This window comes from Phascolarctos cinereus, unplaced genomic scaffold (genome assembly GCF_003287225.1).
Source record: "Phascolarctos cinereus isolate Bilbo 61053 unplaced genomic scaffold, phaCin_HiC Scaffold_7;HRSCAF=346, whole genome shotgun sequence".
Classification (NCBI taxonomy): domain Eukaryota; kingdom Metazoa; phylum Chordata; class Mammalia; order Diprotodontia; family Phascolarctidae; genus Phascolarctos; species Phascolarctos cinereus.
The window spans coordinates 54,301,328-54,323,179 of NW_027556180.1; the positions used below are offsets into that span (position 1 = coordinate 54,301,328).

At 40.7% G+C, this 21,852-nt stretch overlaps 1 protein-coding gene across 2 annotated transcripts in view; it reads left to right on the forward strand.

Annotated features, from left to right (window-relative positions):
• The first annotated feature begins 1,678 nt into the window (after window positions 1–1,678).
• GK5 (glycerol kinase 5) overlaps window positions 1,679–21,852 on the forward strand; it is a 58,350-nt gene continuing 38,176 nt past the window's right edge. The window contains exons 1-4 of one of the 2 annotated variants that reach the window (XM_020970953.2): window positions 1,679–1,946; window positions 15,085–15,178; window positions 16,681–16,756; window positions 20,926–21,019. In XM_020970953.2, coding sequence (XP_020826612.1) covers window positions 1,746–1,946; window positions 15,085–15,178; window positions 16,681–16,756; window positions 20,926–21,019 — 465 coding nt within the window. In that variant the 5' untranslated portion in view covers window positions 1,679–1,745. The remainder of the gene's footprint in view (window positions 1,947–15,084; window positions 15,179–16,680; window positions 16,757–20,925; window positions 21,020–21,852) is intronic. The other variant, XM_020970954.2, reaches the window with a different exon arrangement.

Sequence of the window (21,852 nt, forward strand, 5' to 3'; positions counted from 1 at the left end):
GACCTGAACTAGGACACCACGGCTGCGTGGGTAAAGACAGGAACTCTGTGAGAGATATGACGGCAAAAACGATAAGACTTGGCAATGGGCTGATTAAGTAGGGCAGAGGAGACTGACGAATCAGGGTGATCCTGGCAGAATGGCGGCCACTTCAACAGTCACTGTTGTTTGTCCTTGTTCTTGAAGAGCCCTGTGACATCAGGGAGGTGATATCAAGACAAGCAAGTGAATTGGATTTAAGTGAGGAAGTGCTGCGCAAAGTCCCCAGCCTCACTCTCTCCTCTGGAACCGTGTGGCTCCAGCGGCAAGATATGAATCAGGATGACTGGAGATGGCCCTGGATGCAGTGGGGGACCTTGGCCTTTTTAAGCTAAGGTCTTTAACAGGTCTCAGTCTGCTTGAGGCAACATTCAATGAGTGACTGAGGCTAGGTAAGAAATGGGACAAAGAATGGCCTCTTTACCTAGTCAAAAAAACCCAAAAATCCATAGGGGGTGGGGAAGACCCTGAGGGTTTCTGGCTATTACAGAATTAATTCCTATTTTACATTCGCCAATTTGGGCCAATGAGGGCCCAAACAATGACCAAGTGGGCTGGGCCTGGGACCTATTTTTGCCAGTGTATGGGGAGGAGAGACAATGAGTTCTGTTTTGGACCTGTTGAGTTTGAGATGACTAGGAGGGGCACGTACATCCAAGAGACGCTCAGGTGACTGTAGCCAGGGTTTCTGGGAAGTTCAAATGAGAAAATGGTTGTAAATCACTTTGCAAACCTTAAGGCACTATACAAATGCCAACTGTTATCCTAAATAAAAATGATAATAATAATATCATTATATATATTCTATATTAATATAAATTATATATTATTATTATTATTATTATTATCGTCAAATCGCCAGTCTGGTGATGACTTCATTTCCTGAGTCTTCTACTGCCGTCCTGCTCGGCTACTGGTCATAGGTTGTTCAATGGCTCCCATACAGGGGTGTGGTAGTAAATGCTTAACAATCAGGCTGGGGGTGGTGGTGGAAGGGGGGTAGATGTGTGCATATTCTTTTAAGTTTAATCTGCATTCCTAACACTTTCTTAATTTAAGGCAACCAAAAATCCAATAAATCACGCCCAGGGTGGCAACTTGTCCGCAAAGAAATACAAGATAAATGAAAGATTAGCTAGACTGTAGCCGAGGGAGAGCTGGGCCCGGAGGTAGGCAGACGGAGATCCAACGCATCCTCCACCAATTTCGGGCCGCGGAGGCAGGGCGAGTCACTTAACCGCAGCCTGCCTCAGTTTCCTCAGCTGTAGGATGGGCATCCTCACGGGACCTGCGGTCGTGCGTGAGGCTCCAGCCAGGTCACACGTGTTATGCAACAGGTGCTTGATCAGTGTTTGTGCGGGAGGCTGGCTGGGCCCGCGGAGGAGGGGGGACAGCGGGTTTCCCTCCGGGGAGCCTGGCCCTCGCACGGTCAGACGCCTACCATGCGCGGAGAGCACAGCGCCCCTTGGCGGCCGCCGCCGGGAGGGCGAGGATGGGCCGCAGGACGCGGGCACCGCCCCTGCGGCTTCATTGGCCGGGGGCCGTGACGTCAGGCCCCGGGCGGGTCCGCCCCCGCCCCCGCCCCCGCCCCCGCCGGCCTCCCGAGCTAGGATTGGGCCGGCGGCGGCCGCGCCGGCGGCAGTTGGGGAGCGGTTGGCTGCTGAGCCATCGGACGCCGTAGCCGCACGGGAGGTTCCGGCCCCGCGATGTCGGTGCCGCCGCCCCCCGCCGTCGCCGCCGAGGCCGAGGCCACGCCGGAGGAGGCGAGGGCTCGCCCGAGCCAGGGCCCAGGGCCGCCCGACCCGCCGGGGCCGGGCTATGTGCTGGGGCTGGACTTGGGCAGCAGCGTGATCCGCTGCCACGTCTATGACCGGGCAGCTCGGATCCACGGCTCCAGCAGCCAGAAGGTGACCGGGGCCCCGCGGGCCGGAGCGGGGGCGTGGGGCTGGGCGCGCGGGTCGGGGAGCTCCCGGGGACCCTCCGCCCCAGGCGGGGCAGCCCGGAGTCACCCTGATAGGGTGGCAGACCCGCCCCCTCCTTACAGATGGGGAAACCGAGTCCAGACTAGTTATGGAGGGACCATACCCAGGGCAGCCTGGAGTCACCCTAATGGGATGGCAGACCCGCCCCCTCCTTACAAATGGGGAAACTGTGTCCAGACTAGTTAGGAAGGGACCATACCCAGAGCAGCCCAAAGTCACACTAATAGAATCCTAGACTGGAGCTGGAAGGGACCTCAGAGGCTGTGCAGACCCACCCCCTCCTTCTTACAGATGGGGAAACTGAGGCCCAGATTGATTATTATGAAAGAATCATACCCAGAGCAGCTCGAACTCCTATTAATAGAATCCTAGACCTGGATCGGGAAGGCACCTCAGAGTCTGTCTAGACCCATCCCTCATTTTACAGATGAGGAAACTGAGGCCCAGCATAGATAAATGACAGCATTTGAACGTAGGTCCTCCAGTGTTCTTTCTATTGTAGCACATTACCTCCATTTCCTGGCTGTTCCTCTTTATTTTATGGCCTCTGTTTGGACGTTATTCAGAGGCTTTAAGCTTTTTCCCTCCGTCTTCCAAGTGTCTCTCTGGAGAAGACAAGAATAAGTTTTTATCAAGGCCAGTGGGGAGAGAGCAGGCTATGTGGTACGTGTGAACACAGTTCCAGCTTGCTCCCTGTGTTTGTTTTGTGTCTGCTGGAGGAATCTGCCTGCTTCTCTTTCTTCCCTATCACTGAGCAAGTATCTTTATAGAATCAGTTAGTTATCAGCCTCAGGAGGACTGGCCACAGCTTTGTTTCACTGCCCCCTCTGACTGGCTTCTCAGTATGTTTTCATCATTTCAGATTTTGGTGCCATTTCTGTTTTTGAAGTCCTAATGTCCGCTTTTTTTTTTTTAAGTTTTACACATGCTGTTTTTTAAACATTGTTGTCACCTTTCAGTGCTGCTTCCCACGCAGATACCCCTGTGTCCTGTTGCTTTCCTGGCAGGCCTATAATATGAATTTCTCAAGCAGTCGTGTGTTTGCTATCTATAGCTATTAGAAGTTTCCACAGATTGACAACTATGTATCTCTGTTAGGATTTCATCTTTCTTTGGGACCAGTAAGGAGCCTCCTTTAATATTTGATTTATGACACCATTTTTACCTTTTTTAGTTTTCCAGATTTCCTGAAAGAGTCTTTGCTTTTCATAATTGATAGTAGTAAGTAAATGACTGCTCCATTTTAGGGACAGCATGCCAAATTGGTATTTATTTGATAAATTGCTCTTGTATTTACTTTTATTCCCAAGACTGATTATTTTGGCATTCTTTTAAATATTTCATTGCTTCTTGACGCTACTAAATGCTTTTTGAGAATTTAAATATGTGCTTCTTTATTTCTTTTCATGTGACAGAAAGTTCTAAGGATATGCCCATCAGTACCCATCCCCCAGTTAAGTGAGACTTTAGAGTCTAGACCTGCCCCCACTGGTATATATATGTTCAGTTTAGTTCTTCTTGTTCATAGAACATGAGGCTTTCCTTGTATAGGGTTCCTGGATTTAAAAGACCCAGTCAAGTTTCTATAAAAGTATTTCATCATCAAAACTTTTTTGGTTATAAATATTATCAAGAATTTGATTTTATAGTACAAGTTTTGTTGATTCCTTTGCAAAAAAAAGGTTTTCTTACTATTCAAGTGCAACAGCTAAATTTAGCTTCAGAATTAGTTGATAGTAAATATTAACTTAGTAATAAAGTGCCTTAGTATCGAAAAGGTGAGTGCTTACTTGTTCCTAATGTAGTCCAAGAATCCATTAAGTCTTTGAGTAACTGTTTAAATAGTGGGAGAAAAAAACCTGTTTTATTTTATGAGACCAAATAAAGCTGCTCCTAATTGAAAATTACCTTATAATTAACATATTATGTTACCAACTATCCTGAATCAGTTAACTGGGTAGGTTTAGCATTGGAGTCCTCTACTTTTTTTTCCCCCTTTCCCTATGGAAGAACAAATTAGAAAAGGTTTTTGATTAAGATTCCATTTGCGGTTTGATCCCAGTAAGAGGGGAAAAGAAAGGACTGTTAGTTATATGCAGAGAAATACATCCTAGGCCTTTTTCCCTGCTCATGTGTATTCTGCTGGTCACACATTTGGGAAAGCAACTGAAAACGAATGGTCAGCTGGCCCAGTGCCTAGCATACAGCAGGCACTTGATGCTCGCTGATTGCTTGCTTGATACAGTTCATTCATACGCTCTCTGCATATGAAGGAGCCTGATCCCCTTAGCTGTTCTTTTTTCCCCTTTTGTTAAAATCTCATTTAATATTTTATTTTTATTACATGTAAAAACAATTTTAACATTTTTTCCCCAAATTTTGAGTTCCAAATTCTTTCCCTCCATCCCCTCCCCCCCATTGAGAAAGCAAGCAGTTTGACGTTGGTTATAATGTGTAGTCATGTAAAACACATTTCCTTATAAATCATTCTGTGAAAGAACACACAGACAAAAAAGCCCCAAGAAAAATAAAGTAAAGGAAAAGTATCTTTGATCTGCATTCAGGCTCTACTGGTTCTTTCTCTGGGGACGGATGGCACCTTTCATCATAAGTCCTACAGAATTGTCTTGGATCATTGTATTGCTGAGAATAGCTAAGTTTCATAGTAGATCATCATACAATATTGCTGTTACTGTGATTCTCCTGATTCTGCTCATTTCACTTTCATGTTTTTCAACATCCTGCTCATCATTTCTTCTTCTTTTTTTTAATATGAGGCAATTGGGGTTAAGTGACTTACCCAGAGTCACACAGCTAGTAAGCATTATGTGTCTGAGGCTGGGTTTGAAATCAGTTTCTCCTGACTCTAGGGCCGATGCTTTATCCACTTTGCCACCTAGCTGCCCCCTTTTTTTCTTTCTTTTTTTCCCTGCTCATCATTTCTTAAAGCACAATAGTATTTTATCACAATCGTAAAATAACTTGTTCATCCATTCCCCTATTGATGGACTTCCCCTAAATTTCCAATTCTTTGCCACCACCTAGAAAGCTGCTATAAATATTTTTGTACACAAAGGTCCTTTTCCTTTTGTATCTCTTTGGGATACAGACCTAGTATACAGACTTTGCTTGGTCAAAGGGTATGCATGGTTTTCTAGCCCTTTGGGCATAGTTCCAAATTACTGTCCAGAATGGTTGAATCAGTATACAACTTCACCAGTTGTAAATTAGTGTTTAAATTTTCCCACATCCCCTCCAGCATTTGTCATTTTCTTTTTCTGTCATTTTAGCCAATCTGACAGGTATGAAGTAGTAGCTCAGAGTTGTTTTAATTCACATTTCTCTCGTCAGTACTGATTTAGAGCATTTTTTAAAATGTGACTATAGATGGCTTTGATTACTTTGTCTGAAAGCTGCCTGTTCCTATCCTTTGACCATTTATCAGTTGAGGATTGGCTCTTTTTTCTGTAAATTTGACTCAGTTTTCTATATGTTTGAGGAATGAAGTCTTTATCAGAGAAACTCACTGTAAAAAATTTTTTTCACAGTAATCATTACCAACTATGTATTTCCATCCATTCTTTTCCCCCCCTGTTTATCCTATTCTTTCTCTCCTTTTACTCTGTCCATTATCAAAACTTTTACTTCTGACTTTTACTTCTCCGAAACTGCCCTCCCTTCTATCAACTCACTGCCCCCCTTCTCTGATCCCCTTCCCTTCCTACTTTCCTGTATGGTAAGATTGATTTCTACACGAAACTGAGTGTGTTTATTATTCCCTCTTTGAGCCAGTTCCAATGAGAGTAAAATTCATGTGCTTCTGTCCCCGTTTCCCCTATTTCCCCTCCACTGTAAAATCTCTTTCAGACTTCTTTTATGTCAGATAATTTATCCCATTCTACTTCTCTCTTTCCCCTTCTCCTACTGCATTCTTCTTTCTCATCCCTTAATTTTATTTTTTTTAGATGGTCATATCATCACGTTCAACTTACACCTGTGTTTTCTGTTTATGTATATTCCTTCTAACTGCCCTAATAATGACAGTCTTTAGCAGTTACAAATATATCATTTCCCCATGTAGGAATATAAATAATTTAACCTTATCGAATCTCTTATGATTTCTCTTTCCTGTTTACCTTTTTATGCTTCTTTTGAATCTTGTATTTGATAGTCAGATTTTCTATTCAGCTGTGGGCTTTTCATCAAGAATGCTTGAAAATTCTCTATGTAATTAAATGTTCTTTTTTCCCCCTGAAGGATTATATTCAGTTTTGTTGGGTAGATGATTCTTGGTTGTTATCCTAGCTGTCTTGCCCTCCAGAGTATTGTACTCTAAGCCCTCCAGTCCTTTAATGTAGAAGCAACTAAATCTTGTGTTATCCTGACTGTGGCTCCATGATATTTGAATTGTTTCTCTTTGGCTGCTTGCAGTATTTTCTCCTTGATCTGAAAGGTCTGGAATTTGGCTATAGTATTCCTGGGATTTTTCATTTTGGGATCTCTTTCAGGAGGTAATCAGTGGATTCATTCAATTTCTATTTTACCCTGGGTTCTAGAATGTCAGGGCAGTTTTCCTTCATAATTTCTTGAAAGAGGTGATATCTGGGCTCTTTTTTTTTTTTTTTGGCTAGGCAATGGGGTTAAGTGACTTGCCCAAGGTCACACAGCCAGTAAGTGTTATGTGTCTGAGGCTGGATTTGAACTCAGGTCCTCCTGAATCCAGGGCTGGTGCTCCATCCACTGCACCACCTGCCGCCCCTTGGGTTCTTTTTTTGATCATGATATTCAGGTAGTCCAATAATTCTTAAATTATCTCTCCTGGATCTATTTTCCAAGTCAGTTGTTTTTCCAAAGAGATATTCCACATTTTCTTCTATTTTTTTCTTACTTTTGATTTTGTTTGATTCTTAACGAGTCATAAAGTCATTAGCTTCCATTTGCCCAATTCTGACTTTTAAGAAGTTATTTTCTTCAGTGAGCTTTTGTACCTTCTTTTCCATTTGTCCAATTCTACTTTCTGAGGAGTTCTTCTCTTCAATGAATTTCTGTATAACTTTTTCCATATGTCTAATTCTGCTTTTCAAGGCATTCTCTCCATTGGATTTTTATGCTTCTTTTACCATTTGGCTTATTCTGGTTTTTTAGGTGTTATTTTCTTCAGTATTTTTTTTGTGCTTCCTTTATCAAGCTGTTGAGGCGTTTTTCATGATTTTCTTGCATCATTCTCATTTCTCTTCCCAATTTTTCCTCTACCTCTCTTACTGGATTTTCAAAATCCTTTTTCGGCTCTTCCATGGCCAGAGAGCAATTCATATTTTTCTATAATGCTTTGGATGCAGGAATTTTGACTTAGTTGTCTTCTTCTGAGTATGTATTTTGATCTTTATTGTCACCACTGTAACTTTCTATGGTCAAGGAAAGAACATCCAGGAGAATGATCAGCAATGTCAAAATTGGCTGATAGGGATTAGGGCTGAGAAAAAGACCATCAGACTGGACGGTTAAGAGGTCTCTGGTGACCCTGGAGAGAACAGTTTTGAGTGAATGTTTTGGTGGAAGGCCAAATTGGAAGGGGTTGAAGAGTGTGGGAGAAGAGAGGGAGGATGTGACTTACAGACAACTTTTTCAAGGAATTTGGCTAAGAAAGAGAAGAGATATAGGATGATAGCTTAAAGGGATGGTAGAGTCTAGTGATGGGTTTTTTTTTTAAGAATAAGAGAGACATGGGCATATTTGAAAACAGAGAAGGAACCAGTTGATAGGAAAGGATTGAAGATTTAAGACAGGGGAGATGATTGAGTTTGAAATTTTCTGGAGAAGACAGGATTAAATACGCATGTATTTCCAATCCCTCGTGATTATAATGCCTCCTCTGTTAATTATTTCTGATTTAGCCTGTATATAACTTGCTTGTATAGATTTGTTTGCATGTTTTCTCCCCCATGTGATTGTGAGCTCCTGCAGGGCAAGGACTGCCTTTGCTTTCTTTTGTATCTCCAGCACTTAGCACAGTTCCTGGAACACAGTAAGAATTTAATACGTTTTCATTGATTAATCAGTTGATTGCCATATAGAGGTATTGGCCTTGGCAAGGAAAAGAGCCAACTCATTGTCAGAGACTGGAGGACAGATGGAGAGAGTGAGAGATGATGTCACCGGATTCTGAAATGAAGAAAATTGGAGAAAAGAACCCCCTCCCCCTAATTCATGTTTAGTAGCCTCAATTTTTGCAGTAAAGTAAGAGGCAAAGGGAACAGCCAGATGGCTCAGTGGATAGGGTGTGGGCCTGGAGTCAGGAAGACTCATCTTCTTGGATTTAAATCTGGCCTTAGACACTAGCTATATGACCCTGGGCAAGTCACTAACTGTATCCTGTTGGAGAAGGAAATAGCAAACTACTCCAGTATCTTTGACAAAAAAAAAACCCCCAAAACTCCAAATGGGGTCCTGAAGAGTTGGACATGACTGAAAAATGACTACAACAACAGCAGAAGGGGCAAGGGTCTCTTTGGAGAGAGGAGCTAGGGAGAGTATGAGCACCTTCGGGGGAAGGAGAAGGTTTGGAATAGATGAGAGGGAATCAGGAATGAAATGACTACAATTTACATTACTTCAGCAAGGGCCTAGTTGGAGGTGGGATAACATGAATTTGTAATCTTCCGTTCCGCATATTTGTGAGAGTTCCTCAGGTTTTGTCCATAACTAGTGAGCAGGTATTTAGGAAGTGGATGGTGGGAAAACTCTAGGGTGGAAATTTGGCAAGAAAGGAGCTATGAGAGAACAAGGTGGTAGGGAATTCAAGGGCAGAGGTCAGTGTAGAGTGGAAATATTGAATGTTTGGGCTGAGGCTGGAGAGAGGAGAGTGAAGGCAGAATGGAAATAATGATGGGAGAAAGTACTGAGAGAGAGAGCATGGAGGTCTTAATGAGGACAGAGAATAGGGTGAAGAAGCACTTGAGAAAAAATTGTGAGTCACCCCTGGGACTGCTGCTGAGGCTCATTCCCACAAGTAGACACACATCATATATGTGCGAAAGGTTCCTGTTTTAATTCTCTGTGCAAGCATTTAATTAGGAATTGTCGATCCTTGGTTAATAAAATAGAGAAAGAAAGGATTCTTAGAAACTGAAAATTACAAAGTTATTATATGATTCTTGTGAGTCTCTTTTTTTTCTTTCCTAAAGAAAAAAGATGTATCTCCTTGGGAAAAATGGTAGTGGCAAATCAGAAGTAAAAATCTGATCAGTTTAAAATGAAAATGTCAAGAGGAAGTTATAAGAGAATGTTGTATATTTTATATAGTCATACAAATATATTTAGTGAACTTCCTGATTCATATTTCATATCTCTGCTATCTTATGCTAATTGGACTATACCTTCCCTGAGGGCGTGAGGTCAGGAAAGCCTTGTTTTTCTTAACTATATGAGGGGGAAGGGCATCTACACCAATTTTGCTGTTCAATAAATATCAACTGAGTAACAGCTTTTCAGAAAGTATGTTATGAGCTCAAAGTTTATTTAGATAACTAATAGATAAAACCTGGAATGTGATGTTTTATCTTCTCAAGTGAAAATCACCGCTCTTCTGGGCAGGACATTGTAGGAAGGTTGTTGAGAAACTGGATTGTGTTCAGAGGAGGGCAGCCAGGTTGATAAAGAAGCCTAAGTTCATGTTCTATGAGGACTGGTTGAAGAAATTAGGATATTTAGCCTTGAGGAAGAGCAGGGGGAAGGAAAAGGAGGTCCTGTGGAAGAGGCTTATCACCTTTGACCTTGAGAGTGTGGAAAGTGAAATTGGGGGCAATTGCAGAAAGCCAAATATAGACTTGATATGAGGAAAAATTTCCTTGCAGCTAGAGCTATATACAAGTTACAAGGTATGTTATTACAAAATTTATTATCACTAAAGCAGAACTAGAAGAGGGCATTGATATGAAGTGGGGTTCACTACCTTTTCTTGGGAATCATTCTCCCTGTTCCTTGCTTCATGGTTCATGTCACTGCCCCCATCCCATCTCCCACTGTCCTTTGGTGTCCCTCAGAAGCAAATGTTGGGCCACCCTCTCCAGGGGTGAATGTGACTGTATCCCACATTCCCATTTCCTCCCCCAGAACTGTCTGCCCTGGGTGAAAATTTTTCTTATTACAACTATAATGTAGAGGGGGTCCTTTTTCAGTTACAGATTGGAGTGATTGGCCTTAGAGGGGACTTGCCACTCTAGAATTCTGGGCTTGAGCCTTACTGTGTTCTTCCTCTAATCAGTCAATGCCAGTTGTACTGACTTGCCTCTAGCTTCAAGGACAAGCTCCCCAGTTTAACATTTAAAGCTCTTTACAACCTGGCCCAGTCTACCTTTCCAGCTTTTTTGTTTGCTTGTTTGTTTGTTTTTGTTTAGGCAGTGGGGTCAAGTGACTTGCTCAGGGTCACACAGCTAGTGAGTGTTATGTGTCTGAGGCCGGATTTGAACTCAGGTCCTCCTGACTCCAGGGCCAGTGCTCTATCCACTGTGCCATCTAGCTGCTCTGCCAGCTTTGTTACACATAATACACTTTCTCATGTTCAGCCATCCAGTCAGACTGGCCTCTTCGTTGCTCCATTGCCTGCCTCTGGCCATTTGGCCTGACTGTTTGTCAGGTTGTGATGTGCTCTCTCCTCCCTTCCTCCTCATAGAACCCACTTGGCCTCGAGACTTAAATCAAGCAATTCCTAATACAGTTCGTCAGCAGGCATTCCTAATGGTGCCAGGTGCTAATGCTCTGTCCCTCTTATTTTTATTGTGTGTTTACTTCTACATGTTGCCTTTCCCCAAAAGAATTCAAGTATTTTTTTATCCCTTAGCACACGGTAGGTGTTTTAATAAATTCTTGTTCATTAATGTTATTAGAAAGTATTGTTTTTGGCAGCCAAGTGAGTTCAGCACTCTATTGAAATTAAAAAATGTATACTTGCAATTTTTTCGTGGCCAGAATTTTTAACTGATACCACATTTGGAATTAGGATGTTTGCTGGGAACTTAAAATATCCTTATGCTAGGCTTTGTAAAAATAACAGCAAATTCTCTTTTTAGATAATAAAAAGATATATCACTTTCCTCTTCCCCCTCGAAGAAATAGAGCAGCATTTATTTCTTGGTTAAACTGAGCTTATACATGTTAAGTTCAGTTGTACTTACATTATAGTCCTTTTACTTAATGCTGAAGCCATCATCTCTTGAGGCAGTGCTTTGTTGCAGGTAACAAAGCAGAAATAGCCTTGTTCTCCTATGATTTGCCTAAGTTTTTTAATCTTTCTACTTTTTTTGTTTGTTTTTAGAGGCAGTTGGGGTTAAGTGACTTGCCCAGAATCACATAGCTAGTAAGTGTCAAGTGTCTGAGGCTGATTTGAACTCAGGTCCTCTAACTCCAAAGCCGGTTCTGCCCACTGTGCCACCTAGCTGCCCCTTTTTTAAGCACTTCAAATGATTGGGTTATAGGGCTGTATTTGTTCCTAGAAGTGTTACAGATAGTTGACATAATATCTTAGTTTCTAAAAACATAGAAAGCTTATTTTTTCCCCAAGTGGAATAGCAGTTCATGGCAAACCGTAGCAAATGTGTTATGTATCCACCCAGTATCTTTGATGGGCAATTGTGTAACAGAGTGACATTTTCAGTGCCACACACACTGATACGTTAAGGAAAAGGCATTGTAGCATCTGGCTTAAAAAACACACATGCAGTAAAATGTGACCATATTTGTGTTTCCTTTACCTTCCTTTGAATTAATCATCTGCACACGGTGGACTAAGTTCTGTTGTTATCTCCAGGGTCAACCTTATTATAAAGAGTTTGTATTTTAATTATTCCATTTTAGTGCAGTTTTAGGCTTTAATAACTTCAGAAGTAGAAACAGTACAAACTTAGGGGAAAATATAATTTGAAAATGTAATTATTTGGCCATTCTTTTCTGGATGACACTGTCTCGGATCAGTAGGGGAGATCCTCTTGGCTGGCCACCTTGGGTACCTAATCCATCCCATTAAACTCTTTCTTGGGGGATCACATCAAAACTGCTCTGTATGCATCAAAACCTCCTTCTTTGGATGGTCTTAAAGCTAAGATTACAAATGCAATCTGTTTCATCACTAAGCAGCAGCTAAGGAAAATTTTTATGAAATTAGAAAATCTACTCATGTGTAGATAGCACAGGATGGTGGTTATGTTGAATTTTGGTAAGAAGTATACCAATATTTACATCATTAAAATTTCAAACTTTTTGGTAAGTTTGTAGCATTTATATTTCTGAAGTTATTAAAGTTTATTAAGACTTTTGGGACAACCTGTCTATGCAGAGTACCATGGGCAATATAAAGAGACCTAAGATGTAGTTCCTGCCTTCAAGGACCTGACAGTCTAGCATAAGGAATAAGACACGTACACAGATACGATACAAAGCCAAATAAAGTAAGTGAATGAGATAAAACATTATGGGAGCTCAGAGGAGGAAAATATTTCGTGACTGGTCACGTGTGAAGGAAGGCAAGGTGGTAGTATGTGAATCAGACCTTGAAGGAGAAGTAGGAATGTGACTGATGTTAGTGGGAGGGAGATATATCAGCTGGAAGGACCAGCATAAACAAAGGATCTGATGAGATGAGGTGTGTAAAACATTCTGCAAAACTGCTCCATAAATGTGAGCTTTTATTAATTAGTTCTTTTTTACTGAAGATGGGTGTATTTGAAGGGAAGTATTGAACTATAGGTTTGGAAATCTAAATCGGGATGAAATGAGGCCAGGCTAAGAGTTTGACTTTATTTTGTAGATAGTGGGGAGAGAAGAACATAATTTTAAAATAGTTTTGAATTCATAAGATTAATAAGGCTGGGATATGTAGGATTGATTGAAAGAGGAAGAGAGCTGAGGTAGGGAGACCAGTTTGAAATCTTGTAGTGCGCTCACGGAATTCTGTTGTATATAGTCGGGATCGAAATGCTGGGTGATAGGAAATAGCCAGCTTAATGGAAATCTCTTGGTTTCGGAGTGAGTCGGGCAGTTTGGAGTGCTTGGCAGACATTTTAAAATACCCAAACCCTGCTATTCCTGCTCATTGGAGCAGCCCAGTCAAAATATCTCAATCATCTGTTTTGTTTAGGACCTTATTTCTAAAAAGTCATTTTGGACCTCAAGTACCTCTTCCTTTTGAGTTTGTCTCAAGGGTCAAAACTGTTTTCATGATAATACTAAGATTATTTGTCTTTTCAAATAATTTGTCCCTTTTCAGTTGCATATCTATGTGAGGCTAGATTTTCTTTATATACTCCAACCAAAACAACATATTAGCAAAAGGTTGAGTATAGAAGCAGATATGAGAATACAGCTGTTTTCTGTTAAGTCAGATGTTAAAGATATATAAAACAGTGTCACCTCTCTCACTAAATTTTTTTTTGTTTTGAAAGGTATGGTTATTTGTTATAAATGTTATTTAACATGTCATGGGTTTATTATCATTATTTTTCAAAGAATTGCTAAATATTTAATCTTTTATCAGTTTTAATTGTTAATACAATTTAAATTTCTAACATAATATATTTTTCAGTAGCTATAACCTATGTAAACAAAAATTCTTTGAGGTCTTCAATAATTTTTAAATGTAAAAAGTGTCCTGAGACCAGAAGGTTTTAGAAGGGCTGGTCCAGAGATTGAAAAACAAGTTAGCACTAAGAATACAAACTTTGCTATCCTTTATGGGGAGGTGTAGTTGAAGCTATGGGGGTAAATTTATAATACAAAGGTAGAAAGTTTGAGAAGAGGGCCCAAGACATAATTTTTGAGTAATGTTCTCCTCGAGTGGTTTGGAAGATGAGCCTGCAAATAGAACCGAATGAATGGAAAATGTGTTGGACATCAGCACAACAGGCTTTCAACATTTTAAGAATCTAGTGTTTCATCTGTGTGTATATTGCACCAATGCATAAATGAATATTGCGATGCATTCCAGGCCTTTGTATGGGGTTTCATGAGAATCTGTAGCTCCAAAATGCATCGTTTGGCAACCAACCCTCTTGTGATGATGACCTCCAAACTTAGCAGGGTTGGTCTTGGGGTGACAGTCTGTCCCTGGGCCCATATTTTTCATTGTGTTAGAGGACCTGCCAAGCACTTGTACTCCATTGGCTTAACACCAATAACCCAGTGCCCACTGAGTATCATAATGTGTGGGACAGAGACCACCTACCCAAATGAAAAACCAGAGTCTTGACAAAAGATTACAAAAAGGAGGAATTTCTTTATTGACTTTCTTGAGAGAGGGCACCCCCGTGCTGTCTAAGCTGCCCCAAGAGTGCGGGTGCTCTTTGTTTAAGGTAAGATTATATAGACCTGAATGCAGCAGCCCACACTAACCCCCTTCCCGTCGTCTCATTGGCTGAGCCTCAGGTGTACAATCTATTCGTGTAAAAACTACCCCAGTAACAGAGAGAACAAAGAGGTATAGAAATTATGTTAGCATGTTCTCCCTTTTAGGGCCTCACAGTTTCAGCAGCCTTTTACCCAAGGTCATATAACTAGCTAGAGGATGAGATAGACAGGATGCTCTTATGGCTCAGGAATTTCTGCTAACACTATCTACTTGCAGGGGAGGGAGAAGGCTAGGGGAGGGGGTCTTGTATTCTGAGGGGTCTTCACTTAGTGTTGGTACACATGTACCACTCAAAAGCAGCAATACCAGAACCATTAACAAGAGCTAATGACCCCCTGAGGAGGCTTCACTTCTGAGAGATCATCTCTCACAATAATAATTAGAGTAGGAATTTAGTGACATTTGAAAAAGGCTTTCCAGAACTTTGTCATTAGCAGTCATACCTCTGTTTCATGGCAGTCTCGTAGATTCATAATATTTGAATTATTTTTATATAGGTCCCTTTAAGCTTTTTGTCAAAAAATTTTTTTATGTAAATCAATCTTATAAAATCATTGTTTTAAAAAAAATCATTGGTGGATGATAGGATTTTAAGCAGGCCCTTAAAATGGTTGTTACCATTTAAACTTAATGTTATTTTTGCTTAAATTGTCCTTTCATAACTAGGTAAAAGTGATTTATCCTCAAAATGGCTGGGTTGAAATAGATCCCGAAGTTCTTTGGAGTCAATTTATTGCTGTAATAAAAGAAGCTGTACAAGGTAATTAGACTTACAAAAAAACCAGAAACTTCTAAAGCCCCTTTGGTGGTGGTAGTAATAACAGTAACAATAGCTTCCCCCTACACTTCTGTAGCAGTGTGTATTTTTCTAAATGGTAAGCACTCAGGTAGAATTAATATAAGCCCGCCGTACCTCAGGACAACCAGGGAGTTTTACAGGTTGGCTCTTTGGAAAAAGTACCACAACCTAGACCAAGTCAAGAAGGAGCTAGAATTTGGTGCTCTTGACTGTCACTTGCCTCTTCAGCTTTTATTAGTTTCAGTCTTTTGCAACTTTTGATAATCAAGTAACAAATGTCCATTGAATGCATACTCTGTAGAAGGTACTGTGGGGAATGGAAAAGTTGAAGAGAGAGAAAGGTATCCTCAAACAGAGCTGCTCAGGAAACTTTCTAATCTGTTATCCAGATTGTTCTGGGTCACATTGGCTTAAGCCAAAAAGAAAGTGTTTTTGGTTAGAAAACAAAAATATTTTTTAGCACTCTTAAGTATGTTTTTCATATTACCTCAGTGGCAAAATGTTATGCAGACAGTATTCTAAGCCATGTTTTGTAGAGGCAGCGTGGCTCCGTGACTATAGAGGGGGCCTTGGAGCCAGGCCAGCCCAGGTTTCATTGTACAGCCTCTGCTACATTCTGCCAGTGTGGCCTATAAGGGACAGGTCAGTGAACCTCTCTCAGGGCTCTAGGGCATTCTCTAAGACCAATTTACTCAGAAGGAAATGGCAAACCACTCCAGTATCTTTGCCAAGAAAACCCCAAATGAGGTCAGCAAGAGTCGGGCAAGACCAGAAAGATTGAACAACAAAGACCAATTTATAGAAAAGATATTCCCCCCCACCCCCATCCAGGTACTTCCTTTGCCAGTGAGATCACAGGTGGTCTTTATCCTGGTTTTGTAGTAGAGATTTCTGGTTCGATTGTTTTGCATATCTTTTCATATGTAAATTTCAGTATTATGGAAAATTTGAATGAGAAAAAAATATTTTGTCCTACCTTGGTATCAATTTATGTGAAAAATGTATCTCAGCAGAATTTGAAATTTCATCTGTATTCTTAGTATGGGAGGATATCATATTCCTTTCCCTGAATATTTTGGTTTTATTTTTCTGGCATTTCTACTATGGAAGACTGGTATTCACTTAGACTCAGAAGTGAAATTCTTGCAACTTTTCTCTAGCAGTAGGAAGAAAACATTGTCTAGCTAGTTAGTCTTTGTTCGGTTTCTTTTTCTCATGTTTCGGACCTCATATGAACAGGTCATTGTATCTGGTTTTAAAATCTAACTCTTTTCTGCTTTTTTTCAACCCTTTTTATAAGAATTACTGTCCAGGTTACTAGAGGAATGCTTAGTTATTTTCAGATTAACTGCTTTAGCAAAAATGTTTCTCTGTTATGCATTTTTCTTAAAGATCATACTATAATATCAGAAAGGAAAATTTCCTCAGCTTTTAAACTAATTTCTATGTATTTTTACTTTTAGCTGCAGGAATACAAATGCATCAGATTGTTGGCCTTGGAATCTCAACACAGAGAGCAACTTTCATTACATGGAACAAGTGAGTACATTGTATCATAAGCACTACTGTTGTTTGATTCTTGATTAAAGCTAACCTGCTTAGTGCTGAATGAAACTTTGAAACTCCTGGGATGAGCTTTGACCATATGAATAAAATGCTGTATTTCTTGGCTTTGGAAAGAATTGATGTTTTCTCTTTTACTAAAATAGGCTTCCCACATGTATTCTTTAGTTACTTAAAAGTACATTTCAAAAGACAGTGGTTGTAACTTAAACTCTGTCTAACCTGCACCCAGGAAATTGAACTGTTGTTGTCTATGTGATTTTTCTTTTGGTCCAGTGGAAAGAGTGCTAAATTTGGAGTTAGAGGACTCAGGTTTGAATCCCAGCTATGCTACTTGCTGTGGCCTTGGGCAGTTGGGTTTTTTTAATTGCTCTGAGCCTCAGTTTCTCCATTTTTATAAAATGAGACAGTTGGGCTAGATGACCTTTAATGTCCTGGCTCTAAGCCAATGAATCTGTGAAAATGTACTCCAGTCCCCAGAAGTACCAAATTATAAAACCATGGTATTGCTTCTTCAGCTTACCGTCTTAAGATCTACTGTCTCTAATGTGTGACTCGGTAGTGAATAAAGGTCAAACCAAGTCCTTGTCCTCAAGAAGATTAATTAGATCCATTGCAGTTATACTGCATTGAAAGTTTTAGGGACCTTTAAAACTATGGGAGACATGTGCCCCTGGGGCTTACGGGGGGTGTTTGTAAGATTAGTGAGGCTAAGGTAAGTGCATGAAGAGGTCCTACGTGTACCCTCAAAATAAAACACTGCCTAGTCAGGTAAGAGACTTTTTCTTCTTCATTTCAACTCTGTTAGCCACCATCACTGAGGCAGTCCAGTGGTGGTGTGCACAGAGAGCCATCCTGTCCTACCTTGGACAATACTGGCTGAGATCCTGGGTCAGTTATTTAACCTCTTCAGTGGCTCCTCTCTGAAACTCTTAAATTGTGGAGCTGCTATAGTTTTGCACTGAAAAGGGGAGTTCTCTGTACCCTGAAAATCCTAGGTATTATCCAAACAAACGACAAAGCTGCCATGATAGGTATTCTCTTACCCTCTACTCATCAGAAGAGTTGTGTGGGAACTGGGGCTTGGGACGACCTTTAAGTTACCTAGGTAGGGCTACATCGTTTATCTTCAGTCAGTGTTCAGCTTCAGGGAACTTTCAGATCTTAAGACACTCGTCCCTAGGATGGGAGGGACGCAGCAGGTTAATAACTCAGGATACATTTGGCAGCTAAAGGTGTATGTACTTGATTTAGCTCTTACTTGTAGAGAGGAGGGTCACTGTCTTAGAAAACTCAGATTGGGTCATGCCAGGCACCGTACTGCCCAGAAAAGAAGCTGAGGTTTCTCTCTGCCTCTGTTAGTTTTTGCTTGGCATGTGGTTAGTTATAAATACTGCCTATCAAAACAGTTGGTTGATAATGTCAAAATAGCTCACAATCACCTAATGCTTTCAGGTTTATCAAGTACTTGCCTCCCTGTAATCCCGCGGGCAGGTTATCGACATGACAGACTCGAAAGGTGGAGGGACTCCTCCAGTTCACTAAGAGCCACTGGATCTGGGATTTGCCTCTGGGTCCCTCCTGTGGACTGGCTGCGTGGCTTTCATTACGCTACCCGTCTTTCTGGTGTTGTGGTTTCACTTTCTTTTTTTTCAAATATCTCTCTGCTCTTCTCTTAGGATTCTGTTGCCACTTTTTTGTTCTTGAAACTAAAATACTTGCATCGCCTTTCAGTCTTAGAACATAGAAAGCAGCATTTCCCAAACTCGTCTACTGAACCTTGATACTTTGTTATTCTAACAAAGTTTTTTTTCCCACTAAAATGTTAACCCTGAAATTATGCATATATTAAAAGTATCTGTGGAATTCAGGTATTAAGAGAATGGATTTAATTTCTTCTCTTTTGCCCCAAATTTCCCAGGCTCCTCTTTTATCCTGAAGCATTCCTTACCTCTAGAGCCTTTAGGCCAGCGTTTGTGAGTTCCATCAATATATTTCAAGCCCCAAAATGTTTCATGGCCAAATTAACTCGGGGATTGCTGATATAAGATCTGTGAAAACCAGAACCCACTTCTGAGTTATGCCATCCCTCAGGCCTGGTCTCAGCTGAACCCTTGCGGCCAAGCAATACTCAGCCAATACTGGGCAACTTCTGCAGAAAGGCCAGGTGAAGGGCCAGGTGGGCCAAAGACAGGTCTCTCAGACTAGCAGAAAGTGCTTTTAGCTAATTTTTTGTCAGAGATGCTGAGAAGAACTGGACACTGTAGAAAAGTTCATGGCCTAGATCCATAGCTGGCTGGTTCTCATGTTCCCCTCTTGTCATGGTAGGGAGCAATGACAAGTAAATGAGTTCTTCTTCCCCTGACTCTACAAGTATTTGTTCTCAACAGTTGTGGCTAAGGAGCTTAAAACTTTTCTTAGGCATCACCCTCTGGGAGGCCCAGGGTCCTTAAGAACATTTTTACATTATCCCTCTGATACATGTGAGCAAAGTTACTACTTCATTGCTCAGTACCCCAGGCAGCTTTCTGAATGTCAGTCTCAGGGTTTCCATTCTGTCTTTCTGTCCCCAGTACATAACACAATTCCTGACCCAGAGGAGGTGCATAATAAATGCTTGATTTACCGGGTGCCCTGTAGTTGCAGATATGCATTAGCAGCAAAAGTTTCTGAGGTTTCCTGACACAGCGAAACCATAGGTCTGTGTCGCCTCCGCCTTCCCAAACCCTCAAATTCCAGAGCTCTCCAACCTGCTTACTTTGAAGACTAAAAACTTATTTAGTATGGTTAATTTGATTAGCACTTTTTAGATGTTAAGTAAAGAGATTCTCTAGAGTGAAGGTATATTTTCATCTTGGGATATTTCATTGTTCTAGGTGGTTTCTGAAAAATCCCTGGTTGTTAGTTTTGTTCTTTCTCTAACTATGGTCTTGTTTCAGAGCATCCTTGCCCTCATGAACCTTCTAATCTGGTATGGAAGATAAAACAACCTCCAAGGCACATTCCAGCTCTAAAGCTATGAACATCTGAACTATAATAAAGTATAGTTATAGTTCATACAAAGTGTCTATTTATTTATTTATTCATTTTTGCCTTTTGGTGAGGCGGTCGGGGTTAAGTTACATGCCCATGGTCACACAGCTAGTAAGTGTCAAGTATCTGAGGCCAGATTTGAACTCAGGTCCTCCCGACTCCAAGGCTGGCAGTTCATACAAGGTTGCCCCAGCAAACATCATTTTATAACAATATGCTATTTAATAAGAAAAATTCCACTATGACATCATTCAGGCAAATATAATTTCTAATTAACTAGGCATTTATTAAACACCTATGATGTGCCAAATACTATGCTGAGAATATGAAACAAATCAAACTGTTCCTGTCCTCCTGGAGTTTGCATTCTATTGGGGGAATGTATATTAATAAATATATACCGAAAATATAGAAAGGAAAATTTCTAACATCATTCCTCTAGAAATAATCCCCCCCATATAACAACATTTCACCAAATGCCACATTCTTATGGATGCAGCTAACACTGGATGGGGAATGCTTATATAAGGTATGAGCAGAGTCCTAAGAATGTTCAGAAATATAGCATAGCCATTGGTAGAAATCGAAATGATTCTATATATAGTAGCTCTCCAACACCTAAGTATGAATGTGAATTTTTTTTTCCCCATATAGCAGATTTCGACCCTGCAAGCCAGGAAGAACAGGAGTGTCCACAGAAAGCATTTATCCCCATCCTTTAAACTCTGGGTTAGAGAGTTCCCGTTTGTTTAATATGTATAAAGATAGGAATGCTATGAAGAAAGAAAACATTTTTATCCTTTTGGCTTTTTGAATATGTATGAAGCCAACCTTTTGGGGGATTTTATCTTTTTTATGATGATTCAAAGTAAAGCAATTCAGAAGGAATTACTTTTTGTATAGTTGAAACTTTCATAGAGTCTTGGGTATAAAAAAATTTATTGCACAGCATATCCAATCTCATTATCTCATTGACTTTGACATTGAAATTGAAATTACTTTTATGTTCTGAAATTCGAAATTTGTGTCTTTTGCAATAGACCCTTTGTGTGGTTTCTAACAGGACACTTTTGATTTTGCAATGACTCTTAAAATACTATTTTGTTTCTTAGGAAAACAGGAAATCATTTTCACAACTTCATAAGTTGGCAAGACCTAAGAGCTACTGAGCTTATGAAATCCTGGAATAATTCTATTTTGTTAAAGGTAATCCATTCCTTACCTTGTATGATTCAGCTCCTTTTGGTGTAGATGCAGTTAGTGCACTTTACTTATTCACCAATACTATTAAAACCTAGGGAAAGGCTGACACATTTTAAAGCATGTCTGAACTATAATCATTTCAATAGAAACTGAGTCCCATTTGTAGCTGTAGTGCAGTAACTCGGGGCCTCTTTAGCTTTTGTGTGTCATGGACCCCCTTTGGCAGCAGCTTGGGAGAGCCTGTGGACTCCAAATTAATGTTTTTAAATACATAAAATAAAATACATTGTGAAGGAAACCAAAAGTTGGTGAAAATAAAGATGTAATTTTGGTAGACCCATGATCTTTTGTTAATGTTTGGCCCTGTGCTAAGTGCTGAGGCTACAAAGAGTGGCAAAAAGAGTCTCCACCCTCACAGAGCTCACAATCTAATGGGAGAGATACAGACAAAGGAGATGGAAGGCTGGGGAGCAGCTGGGAGACAAGGAAAGGCCTTTTACTGCAGGGGGGAACTTGAGCTTTGTCTTGCAGGATGCCAGGGAAGCCCACAGACATGAATGAGGAGGGAGAGCATCCCAGGCATAGGAGATGGAGGTAGTTTATAGAGTGCAGCTAAGCCCCTCTAGGGCAGTGTGGCTGGTTTGTACAATAGCTGTGGAGAGAAGATCAGAATCAGAGAATTTAGGGGTTGGAGTGGACCTCGGCAGGCATCTAATTCAATCCTGCTTAACGTGAATCCACACTAAAACATACTTAACAAGTGGCTGTCTGCTTGACGACCTTTAAGGAAGAAGAGCCCAAGAGCAAATCTAAAACTTCCTCTGTCTAATAGCCCT